This window comes from Echiichthys vipera, assembly GCF_963691815.1.
Source record: "Echiichthys vipera genome assembly, chromosome: 6".
Taxonomy (NCBI): Eukaryota; Metazoa; Chordata; class Actinopteri; order Perciformes; family Trachinidae; genus Echiichthys; species Echiichthys vipera.
This window is the reverse complement of record NC_139831.1, coordinates 16,119,239-16,132,079: the sequence shown is the minus strand read 5'-3', so window position 1 is coordinate 16,132,079 and position 12,841 is coordinate 16,119,239. Positions and strand designations below refer to the sequence as shown.

Here is a 12,841-nt window from a genome sequence, read left to right as displayed (position 1 = left end):
CTCCAGCCTTGAGTCAAATACAAAATGGTTCTTTCAGTCTGTATAACATGTTGTGTTTTTAGTCCCCACATGCCATACGGTACACACATACGATGGACGTCGAAGAGTGGGACAAGGTACTAATTTAGACGTAGACACTATATTGTCACTTTCTGTCCATAGAAGCTGATCAGTGTTCAGTTTTGTCCAGTCACTATTCAGTGAAATAGGGACCCGATCACAAATCAGCTGATAAGGACAGAGAGTTGTGATTATCTTTTAGGTAGTGCACTGCAGTTGAGTGCTGTGCTGTGTGTAGATGAACCTAACCCATAGCTTCTGTTAGTCTCCCTAAAAGTTTGATGGGGTTTGTTGATCGATGTCCATAGGCCACAATGCCTGCTGTGGCGTAGAAAGGGTTGTGATACATTTGCGTTTGCGTGCAGTGTTTTGTAGATTTGTTATGCCTTGTATGTGTGCTATACATATAGTCATTATACTCTGAGAGCTCTTGTTTTCTCTATTGGAAGACTGGCTTACCATACAATGTTGCCTTTGATGTATGTCTGTGATGATTGTAGCTCAACATCACCACCACATGTGGCTTTTTCATGTGGTTTATCAACTTGAGGATAACAAAAAAGAGACAGCACAGACATCTGTCTTTTAAAGTTATACGTCACAATGTTCCTCAATGAAGTAAACAGCACTGTTGAGGTCAGATCTCAACATATACACCATGTGACTGGCTGAAATTAAATTTGAAGTCTAGAATGTTCTCCGCAAAACAACAAGAACAGCCTTCATTCGAGATAAAACATGTCATGTAAGGTTGTAGAGGGAAAACGATAGCCCTGTCTGGCCAACCAAGGACATCCCTCTGGACCACAGTTCACAATCTTACCCACAGGAAGTGATAATCCTGACCACAGGAAGCGCTTAACACAACCACAGGATATGATAAGTACAGAGAGATGCTAATTTGGCTCAAATGAAGCATTCCCTTTTATCTTAAGTGTTGTGAAGAGGAACAAAATGGCTGCCCTGGCTTTACTGACTGTGCTCTAAACCAGCCTGTTTCTCATTGGCTGCCTGTCACAGACCGTACTCTCCCTCAGTCTCTCCCTGGCGCCGAACTGAAAACCACTTCAGAGTTTTGGCAGTGAGACCTGGCAACCTGCTCTTAAACAAATCCCTGTTTTATGTTAGAATTCCTCTTTCACTCTTTCCCTGGTTGTGTCCTTTACTCTCTCCTAATTCTCTGAAGCAGACCAATTTGTCCAAGAGGCTTTTTAAGTTGGTTTTAAATAGAAAAGAGGGTGTTCCTCTTTATCTATCATGTATTTAACTCACTATCTATATTCCTACAGTCCTGTTTTTCTCATGTATTAATATGGCCTTTTGTCAGAAAGGAAAGGAAAAGAACCTGAGACCTTGATTTGTCATTTATTGTCTTATTTGGAGCTGTACACTCCACCTGAACCTTTTTACCCATGTCCATGTGGGTTAATGATCCTCCACTAAAAGTGGTTTGTTATTGCCCAAAAACAGTCAAATTGTACAAACCAATACTCAACACACGGACACACAATTCAGGAGGTTGAAAGATTTGTTAATACCGTATATATTGTTTTTGCTCTGGAACAACTCTAGAAGCTGCATCCATAATGGTTTTATAGGATATTTCTGTTACTTCTGTTAGTCTTCTAATGAAGTGAAGTGACATTTATTAGTTATTTTTATGACATGTACTAGTAGCATGACGATAACATACTGCAGTTTTGTGGCCATTGTAAACTACCATCTAAAACCCTAAAGATGGAGGTTTCTGGGCAGATGCAGGATTAAAGCATTGTAGAACTTGTGTTGATGTGTCACAAGTGTGGGAATGGAAATAAGTACGTAGGTGATCATAATAGGTCGCAGGTCTGATTTCTCCTTTGTTGCCCTCACATGCAAATCGCAGACTTTAAATAAACAAGCCTTTGAAGGTGAAGCTTTTCCAGATGGAAATGTTCACTGCCTACTGAGCGCTGTGCATGTGGCTATGCAGACAGCTATTTCCTTTCAAAGCCGGGATCATTAAATATTTAATCAGGTTTACTAGAAGGCGCAGTGCTCATGGTCATACCGGAGAGTGTGTGAATGTTGTACAATGTTTACTGTGTGTGAATGCGCGAACACGCTTTGCTACTATGTGTCTGTGTGCTGACAGACAAGAGTGTGTTTACGAGAGTGCATTTGTTTTAGACACACCCTGTTTTGTAAACTATACATCCTCCTTGTTATCCTTGCTGAGTTTCCCTCAGGCTGTGTACTTCACCATCAGCTGCTTTGCCTTTGCATCATAAACCACCAACTGTCAAACCAGTGAGCTAAACACACACACACACATTGGAGAGGATGAACCACCAGTTATTTACAATTTCTCTTTTTTTCGTTTTTGCCACAGGGCAACTGGAGGACCTGAGGTTGCCATGGGAACTGGCCCCTGGCCACAACCCCCAACTGAGGCTGAACAGCTCCAGGCCCTGATGGCTGCAGCCAACGGTGAGTCCAATACCTTGTCATATTTTCTTGCCTTCTATCAATTCATCTTCTCTTTTCCAAACCAATTTGTCTCTTCATATGCTCAGTGAGGGTGCGTGGGCAGGGGTTGTTCATTTAGGTTCCTGTTTGGTTTGAGGGCAACCAGCCAGGCTCGCTCATTGATAAAGCTCTCTCTGTTGACATTGATGTTTCCATGTCGTGGTTGTGTGCTAATAACTATCCAAAAGATATTCAGACGGTGGACTTAACTACCTGCAGTCCCTCAGATAAACAGTACAGTTGACTTGTTGAATTCAACAACATGACAGATATGCATGTTTCCACTAACAACACTGATCACATGTACAGTGTTTTATCATAAGCAATAGGGTAAAGAGCTACATGAAATGGTATGTAATATGCAACCTTTAGGCTCATACATAACTAAAGATTCTCATATTGTAGAACATGTCCTCCCTCTACTGCCCTATTTCTCTGTTCCTGCAGTGACTGCCTAACCAGCACTGAGGGAACACGCACAATGATTCATCTTTGGGCTTTTACTGTAGAAGCCTTCATAATAACACGGAAAAATACACATAAAATTGTCCTTGAAAGAAGGCTGTGCAATACCAACTGTGACAGTCGAACACAAAATACGCAGAAATGATGCAGAGACAAACGTGACATGATTTATTGCCAAATAGACTCAAGTCATCGTTTCCACTGTTATTTGAACCATTGACACATAGCAGCTCCCTCCCTTTAAACACACACACACACACACACACACACACACACACAATCACACCCTCCCCCTCTTGGACACTGCACCGGACGTGGTGTGGAATTTTTCCATCGGAGTTAACAGAGAGAGAAAGAGAGAGAGAGAGAGAAAAAGGGCTCTGAATTGGGCACAGTTGTAACCTGCATGTCAGCACAAAGTTGGATGGAATGAACAGTTAGTGCCATCAGGAAGGAAAGACCAAACAGTGCATGTGATAAATACTGAAGGTCATCTCTCCTCTATACTTACTGTTAGTGTTGATGGCACGAGCAGTCGGGAAATCAACACAGCACTGTGTGAGAACAGAAAGATTATGAAAAATATGTTTTAATTTACTCCTCTGGCCCTTTGGAAGCCAGTTAGCATTGTCGTTTTTGTGTGTGTATATGTGTGTTTATATAGGCCAAGAGGAACTACAGGATGGGGGAGGGAGCGTTTGTGTCTCTGGCTCTGCAATGCAGGGGCTGTGTGAGAATTATGAGCTGAGCAGCTACGTCATGCGCGCACACACACTCAGGGCAAGGGTGATGGAAAGCCAGAAACACAAAGGAGTATGCTGGGGAGACTGTTTCATCATCTCTGTTAAGACAAAAAAAAACATCTGTATACAATCAACCATTGTGTAACACCTCTTCTGACTCATTTGTTCATATTACTTCTATTCATGCCCCCTTTTTAGTTCAACTCATGGCAAACCTATGTTTGGCCAGAGCAGTGGGATATGTTTGAATCAATTAATAAGTATGTAATGTTCACACAGCATTTCCCTTCAATCAAGCATCTTTTCTCTTGGTTTAGTCTCCTTTTGTGATCTATTTTCATTTCACTAACACTATCAGACTAAAACTTTCTAATTCTTTTTGTCTAACAAGTTTCATCCCTCTCTCCTCTCCCTCCTCACCCCTTTATTCCCCCACTCTGTCTCTCTTCCCACCAGAAGTGAGCGAGGCTACAGCCACCCTGGGACCCGGCACCATGGGCCTGAGCACCCGCTACAGCCCCCAGTTCACCCTGCAGCACGTACCTGACTATCGCCAGAACGTCTACATCCCTGGTAGCACGGCCACCCTCACCTCCAACCCCCAGCAGCAGCAGGCCACTGCCCAGCAGGCCGCCCAGCAGGCGCTGCCCCCGCCCCAGGCCTCGGCCCAGCCCGAACCCCCCAAGGCCGCCCAGACCCCTGCCTCCAAGAAGAAGTCCACCAAGAAGGAGAAGAAGTAGAGTTGGACGGAGTGAGATGGAGGAATGATAAACCTGGCCTGATCTGATGAGAAATTCAACACCCCCATACCCCCACCCCCCTTAGGTATCTTTCTGCTCTGCTGTCACTCGTGTTAGCCACGGTCTAAATAACGACAGCGAATCACTTATGACCACATGGACGTTGGATGGATGTTGATGGTTTTTTGAAAGTATCTTGAATGTGTGTTTGTTGATAACCTGTGCTGTGCTAAAGGTCACGTTTTGCCCACATAATCTTTGTTGGTTGATCGTTTTGGCAGGGAAGGGGGGTTATTGTGATTTTTGTTTTGGTCTTTTTTGGCAAAATCAAATGAACTTGGACAAAGAGATTCAGTGTAAGGAACCTTGCTGGGGTGACAAGGTTATACGCAGTGATGTATTCAGAGATGAAATGTTAATGTCTTTCATGTTGGATTTATTGTGCTCTTTCCCGGAGGTGGAAAGTCCGTTATTGTAAAGTATGCTAGTTGCCATCCACTAGATTCCTATATAGGGTTAGCCTTGCAGGGTCTTAAAGCATAAGCCCTGTGGATATAAGGCTGTTGTTTGACAGGTATTACAAACTCTTCTGCATGCTCTTTAAGGTTAAAATCACATATACTAGTTTAGAGTTGCAAACTATGCATTGCAAAAACAATGGGGAGGAAATTCTGAATCTGTTATCCTCCCTCCAATCGCAGGTCAATATAATGCACATGTAGCATTTATTTGACACAAAATGAAATTACTTTTGTAATCATAGTTTAAAAAAATAAGATTTTAACCTCTAGATATTTTTACGACCTGAGCATGCACCCAGAGGAAGGGCTGGCAGAGGGTGCTGGTCATGGGGTCACAAGCCATGCTGTCCATGCAGGTGGTATAGCAGCAGGGATGGGCTTCTTGTAGGAAACGTCCAGATGGGCACAAACACGCCAAAATGTCCTGCTGAGCTGCACCCTCTACCCTCCCCTCCTCACACCCAGCTCGTGTCCTCCCCTCACTCACTACCCCATATTGAGAGCCAAACAATTAAGAAATGCACTGTTCGTATTCTGAAGATGAGATGATGTAGGGGTAGTAATCACTTCGGTCTTTAGGGAAACGCATAGATGTGGTAAACTTAAGTGCTTAGAAGTCTCTTGACACCTTGCAGGCCTCTAGGGCCTCAATGGAGTATTACCCCTCACTGTCCTGAAGTGTCCTGAAAGACACTTCTTGATGTGACACAGTTTTTTTTCTTTGGGAGATAATGATTCAATAGCATAGAGGAATTGTTTGTATAAGATATGAAGTCTTTACTTTAACATCCATCTGTCTGTCAGGCCTCAGGCCAAATACAACTGCATGAGAAAAGGCAGCTTGCGGGCTGGGTCAGGGGGAGTGGAGGGGGTGTGGTGAGGGGTACACAGACTGAGGTGGGTCGTATCATCGACCAGGGGGGTGGTAAACAACCTTGGCTCTACCCACTGAATGTACAGAGGAACCACTGTTGACCTGCCCAACCCTTAAACTTTCTCTAATGCACTGACCCAGGTAGAGGTCAACAGAGCCAAGTACAGCTGTCCCTGTTGGTGAGGAGATACCACTTGAGAGCCCTTTGAAATATCCCACCTCAGTTGAAATCAATGGGAAACCTTAGCTTCTCTACCACTCACCTCTCCCCTCCACTCCCTGGTCCTGTGAGGCTCTTCCCCACTGTAAATAAACACAAGTCCTGTCGATGGTATGAGCCAGTTGTTTGTATAGTAGGGACCACATCCAACATTTTCAAAATAAAAGTCCCTCTCCACAAGCCGTGGCTTACTACTGGAATGTGTTGCATTTTGTTTTTCAAGAAAAATAAGAAAACCACAGTTTAAAAAAAGAATCAATAATGAATAAAAATCTGAGATGTTCAACAGTTTGTGTTGCAATGTAGTAACTAAGCACCATGGAAGCCAACTAACTCTTCAGTGTAAATAAATGAATTAAAGACAACTTTAGATAAGTAAACAAAGTGACACACGTAGACTAGTTAACTTGTGATATGTGTTGCGCATATTTTTGTGTTCATTTTCTCTCTCTCTCTCTCTCTCTTTTATCACCCTGTAAAGAAACAAAACAAAAAAATATGGAAATGTTTCTATCCTTCTGTAACCTCTTAATGTTCTTTTGCGGTGATTTTATCTTGTGCATTTGTGAAAGAATGCCTCTCATTCTCTTTCTGTCCATATGAACAAATGATTATAAATATTATATATGTGTATGTCCGTCCGCTGCTGAATTAATACTACTCTATCCTGCTGTATTATCTTTCTTATCAAATGCTTAGCCCCCACGCTTTACCCCTGTGTTACTCTTATTTTTATGCTAATATTTATATTGCTGTTTTATTTTCTCTTGAACACTGACATTTCAAATAAAAAGATTCTGAAATCATTTAAAAATATGTGTTTGCTGTTTTATGTTCTCATGCGTAATTGTCTTATGAGCTACAGTTCAAGTGAGTTAACTTTGTGCATCATTTACACTAATTCATGAGACGCACCTGAGAAAAGCATTAAATGCTGTAAGTTGCAGTGCGCTGTGCATTCAAACCCTTTTTAAGACATGCTTTTTATCTCTGACCCACATTTAGCAGGACTGCAGTACTCCTAATGTTGCCCAGGAAGCTTTCCATTCCTGGATTATTTCTGTGTGGTAGATAAAAGAGTAAAACGTGTCCCTCGTCACACGATAACAAGAGATATTAATTAGGACACTTTATTGCCAAGACACTTGTTGATAAAAGGGTCCATAACTATATCCAGGACATATAAATTATGGGACTAATTGAGTTGTCCAACATACTTGAATTGACAGGAATAGATATTTTCAAAGTACATGCAGGAAGAAAATTATTCAGCAAAAACATCACCCAGAGCAAGAAAAGGAGAGACTTCTATTTTCATTGTATAATGTGGTATTTTACATTTTTTATATATCATCTTAAAGTGATGAATGTGGTGAGTGGCTTCCCTCACAGAGGGATGATTAATACAATTGATACAGCTGACATATCATCTCTATAGAGAATAGATAAATGTTAACAAAACACTGAGGAAACTATCAAAGTAAAAACATCCATACAGCTAATTCCACCTAAGGTCCCGTTGCTCATCACATTATAGCCACATGTTCTTTAGCTTTCCTTTCACAGACCCTGGGGCCGCTCCAGGCAACATGGCAGCCTGCTCCGGCTCTTTGTGCCTTTCACAAGCTCTTACACAATAACATAGTCCCTATAAATAGCCTATGGGACGTCACTAAGCAAAACAAAAGGAGCAGGCTTTAACTCACCGCTGCAGATGTTGGGGGATGGAAGGAGGGACAGAGGAGCTGGAGGGATGGAGATGATGTGGGTGTTCATGAATCAGGCTACTCTAACACCAGCTAATGCAAAAGTTAAGGTTACTGCCTGAAGATTATAGAAAATCAAAAACCAAAAGCAAATTGGAGAAAACCTTTAATTCAATAAAATATCCGCACATGAGATGAAATAAAATAATTTAATTCCACAAATCAAACAGCAGCATTTCAACATCAAACACTGCAGACTCTTGTACTCAAAATGGCTTACTCCCCTCACTCATCTCTCACTGTGTTATGTAGTTGCCACGGCAACTGTCAGCCCCAGTCGCTGGATGCTATTCTCTGTTCTCCACATCTTTATTATATGTAGATCTAAGCAGTGGCCATTATTGGCTCCAATCAGAGCCTGGCTGAGCTAAATGACCTGCAAGAAGACAAACATATCCAGCCATTAGTCAAACCTGGCAACTCTGAGAGAGACATATGCAGGAAACATGGCAGAGCCAGGCGGAGAATATCCCACACATACCGACACAAGTGAACGTGTCAGACTAATAACACACTGCGTGTTTCTCCCAGTTGGATTCACTGGAGATCTGCACATTATGAGCTTCCATTTGAGATGGAAACAATCATAGGAAATTGTACACATGGGTACAATATGCATATACTATTAGGCTTTACAATAGCTTTAGACTTACTTTGTCAGCTGATATTTGTCATCCTGTGACTCACAGAGACTCCCACTATCCTCGCTGTCCCTATGTGTCATCCATTTCCTGGAGTGGAGACCAAGCAGAATAGCGAGATTGTTCTTTTATTGCCCTCTTTACGCCCCCCACCCTATCTCGCTTAATTAAGCACATTCCTACTAATTATACACACAGAGAGATATACACAATAGAGTGACACACACACAGTCACACACAGGAAAGAAACTTCAAATCAGTGATGTATAGCAGGACTGTCCAAAGAAGGGGAGCAGAAGAAGACTGGAACTTGACAATGGACTGCCTGTGAGCGATAATAACATTAGTCAGACAGCCTGGACATGAGAGAGAATAACAGGCGTCATCACATCCTGAATGTGACACAAGCACATGCAGACAGGCACACTTATACACTGTGGTCACTCAATGAGTCAGTGAAGAAGTCACACTTTGAAATACAACAAAAGTGGTGAAAAGTTGTGTGTTGTAATCAGATGTATTCTAATTTGTCGATTCTCATCAGAACATTGGAGCAAAAAGTAGAACAGAGCTGCATTTCCACAGGCCGGACCAGCGAGAGGAAGCAAGGATCTTATTTCAGGCGGAGGTCGATCACATCTGAACCATGTCAGGAAAAAAGAGCAGGATGTGATGTAACAGCTGCTTGTGGCGGGACAGGAAGTGACTTTCCGCGCCTCTTCTACTGTTTTTTTCCCCTCTCTCAGTAGGCCAGTGGAAGGAAGGAAGCCCCCCACACACACACGCACACATCCTCCTCCCTCTGACTTCCACTCTTCCTGCTTCCCTGCCCCCCTCTTCTCTTCCATCCTGCAGCTGTCTCTGCAGTGTGTTGGGTCACCACATGTTAGAGGACAGAGCACTGCACTGTGGATATGCACACTGGGGAAAAACAGCAGGGAATAAAGATCAGCTTAATCTGGACTTTGCCAGGGAATGACCCTAGGATAAAATGTATACATTTACAGCACCATAGTCAAGTTAAGCAGGGCCTAAATCCAAATGACACACATAGTGGAGATTACATGCAAAAGTTCCAGAGACCCAGAAACAGACAGCAGTGGGTTAAAGGGATTTCTTCTCATGCAGTGCAGAAACAGAAGGAAAGAGACTGGATTGATGATTTTGTTTATAAAAAATTAACATGGAGAGAAAGGAATGGGATCTTTTTTTCGCTGTTGGCACACTCAGCAGGCTCTCAAAATATACCCAGACAACAATAATCAAGTAATATCCACTGGTTGGTTGAGTATAAAAACAGATTCAATACATTACTGTCTTACGTGTGTAATCATCCTCTCTATGCTTTGCACACTATATTTCTTACATAATTTCCAAAAGGCCTGTTGATTTATTATTTCAGCTGAGAGGAATGTGCCCATCAGGCAAACTTAACAGGCAGTTCAGTGGTCTTTTGCTGAAAGAAGAGGAGGAGGCCATTGAGCAGGAGCATTGGAGCACTGGAGCCTGAACGTTGCTAAGGCTAACAGTACCCTGATTTAAAGAGACACAGTAATGTGCTGGCTGCTGGCTCAACTAAATCAAAGATGGAGCTGTAGCAGTGGAGGAACAACACAATGCTCCCTTTCAAAGCAGCAAACCCATTTTCTCTTCATCTGAAAAGCCCCCTCTCTACTCTTTCTTTCTCTCTCCCCCTCTCACCCTCATCTCTGCCAAATGCTCTCGCGCCTGTTTTCTCAGCTGGGAGGATGGAAATCAGACAGGGGGGAGACAGAGAGACAGGAATGAACAGGGAAAGACAGAATGAGGGATAGTGAGAGTTGAATTAAAGGGTGATGGAGAAGATATTTAATTGCCTCATTATGATTTTGCTGCAGTGAGGTTGGGGGAAGAGAAGATGAGAGGGAGGGGTCTGCTCAGTTGACATTCTACTAGGGTACAAGTCAAAGGTCAAGAAGTGTGCAAAACAAAACATGTGATCTGCGCACAGGTAATGGGCAGAAAACACAAAATGAAGAGCAATCTAAAGGCCTCAGCTTTGGTATCCATTAACTCGTCAACAGAACAATGGGTGTTTTGAGGAGATCTAAAGCTTCCATCTGGTGTAGTGTGGTTTGAGGGCATCTCCTGCCCCCACTCTGCCTCCAAACTGTCTCTAATGCACACAGACACACACACATGCACAAATTACACTCAACCATAACCCCAATCCCTCTATACAAGCCGTATACCCCATAAGCACCCCTCCCCCTTACCTAACACTCTCTCACACACATAAACACACACACACACAGCTACAACACACCAGCACAGACAGTGCAGAGTATCTAATCCATTTCCTCCACCATTGTGGTTGTCATGGAAACGCAAAATTCCCCATCTGAGTCACAAGAAAAGGAATGGAGTGAGGAGGGAGCGGGAAGGAAAGGAAAATTGGATACGTAAGGATGCAACAAAGAAGCCACTAGGCTTTCTTAGTTACGTTACTGTGTGTGTGTGTGTGTGTGTGTGTGTGTGTGTGTGTGTGTGTGTGTGTGTGTGTGTGTGTGTGTGTGTGTGTGTGTGTGTGTGTGTGTGTGTGTGTGTGTGTGTGTGTGTGTGTGTGTCTGCATGTCTTGTACATACCGGAGCATTAGCTGGGGAAGTAAGTGTGTACTGTGTGTGTGTGTTCTCAGAGATCGGACACGCTGTGAATGTGCCGCGTCTCAGACATGCAGACTCTGACACAGAGGCATGTCGACATCTCAGCGCCATGGCGACAGGTGTTGCCGCGGAAATGGTGCAGCTGCTGTTGGATATTTCAGGCTAATAAGCGTGCACCATCGAGCTCCTCTCAGCTTGCTCCCCTCCCCACTCCTTACTCCTCTCTGCTCTGTTCCCTGAGCCAACACACCCCTGTCTGATGCTAGAGGCTGGAATGCAAACTGAGGGGAGTTCATCTTGAACATACTACTGTATTTATACTGTGTTATTACATATTCAGCTGGCTGTTTGATAAAGGAACCAGATGTAGAGGTTGAGATAACCTTTTATGATTATTCTCATTACATGTTAATGGTATATTATATCAGCTACTGTGCAAATATTGTACTAGTATGATTGTTATGACACAATAACATATTCGAACCAATACATTTTAAAATCTATAACATATTAGAATTCCAGACACTCTAAAACCAGTACACTAAACCTTTTTTTACATTCTAGAACATGTAAAACACTAGAACCCATAACACTCTAGAAACATAACACTCTAGAACCTGTAAAAAGCTAAATTCCTTTACTATGCCATAAAAGTCATAAAAAGTCGTACTATAGTATGCCATAACAAGTACTACAGTATGTCGTTTATAAAAATGGCATGAAAAAAGTCATAGTATAGTATCCGATTAAAACATCATTAAAATGTTATAGTATACTGTAGTATGTCATATAAAGGGCATTATAAAGTCATAGTTTAGCATGCCATAGAAATGTCATGGGAAACATCATAGTATAGTATGTAATGAAAAAAGTCATAAAATGGTACGTCATGAAAAAAGTCAAAGTCTAGTATGTCATTTTAAAAAGGTAATAAAAAAACATCCCGTAATACTAGTTTGGCTTATTTAAAGCTTGTGCACTTATTTAATTCTAGCTTTTCTGGGTTTGTACCCTCATGGTTGAATGCACTGACGAACATTGGCTTCCTAGAGACTTATCACTATGAGGTTGCCCGGCTACTACTGTCCTCCAAGAAATTGTTACAGCACGTTACTAACTGTAAAACCACAACTTGTTGTCTGTACATTTCTGTCCATGGACATTTAAACTAATGAGATACAATGTTACTTGAACATTAGGGATGCTGGTGGGCAGTTTTCTTTAGTATAGTCAGAGCAGTTTCACCTGCTTCCAGTCTTTATGCTAAGCTAAGCCAAATTAATCACCAGCTCCGGCCATCAATCACAAACATGAAAGTGGCATGACTCTCTCATCTAACTCTTGGCAAGAGGACAATTACCATATTTTCCCAAAGTATTGAACTATTCCTTGAAGTATTTTCCAGCAGAGCCACACCTCCCTGAAACAAGTGAGAAGAGCACAGACAAAAGACAAATGGAGAAATATCTCCTGTGAAATAACCATAAGGCCTACTGGTGTACTTTTGGCAGGAAATATGTTCATAAAAGATCCATTTCAACCAGATAAGAAATTGATTGAGAAAATCCATTTTCAGGGCCCTTTAAAGCTGCATGTGCACATCCATAAATTTGTTGCAGATGCTAGGTAACAATAGCCTTCTCAAAAATATGACAAAAAA

The 12,841-nt window shown here is 42.3% G+C and overlaps 1 protein-coding gene across 9 annotated transcripts in view; it reads left to right on the top strand.

The window, feature by feature from the left end:
* LOC310948248 (protocadherin gamma-C5-like) overlaps nucleotides 1–6,937 on the top strand; it is a gene marked incomplete at its 5' end in the record, with an annotated part of 65,356 nt that extends 58,419 nt beyond the window's left edge. For 4 of the 9 annotated variants that reach the window (XM_083915309.1, XM_083915307.1, XM_083915304.1 and 1 more), the window contains 2 exons: nucleotides 2,432–2,529; nucleotides 4,233–6,937. In XM_083915309.1, coding sequence (XP_083771435.1) covers nucleotides 2,432–2,529; nucleotides 4,233–4,516 — 382 coding nt within the window. In that variant the 3' untranslated portion in view covers nucleotides 4,517–6,937. Of the gene's footprint in view, nucleotides 1–62; nucleotides 117–2,431; nucleotides 2,530–4,232 lie in introns of all 9 variants that reach the window. The other 5 variants (XM_083915306.1, XM_083915305.1, XM_083915302.1 and 2 more) reach the window with 2 other exon arrangements.
* Nucleotides 6,938–12,841: the final 5,904 nt, after the last annotated feature.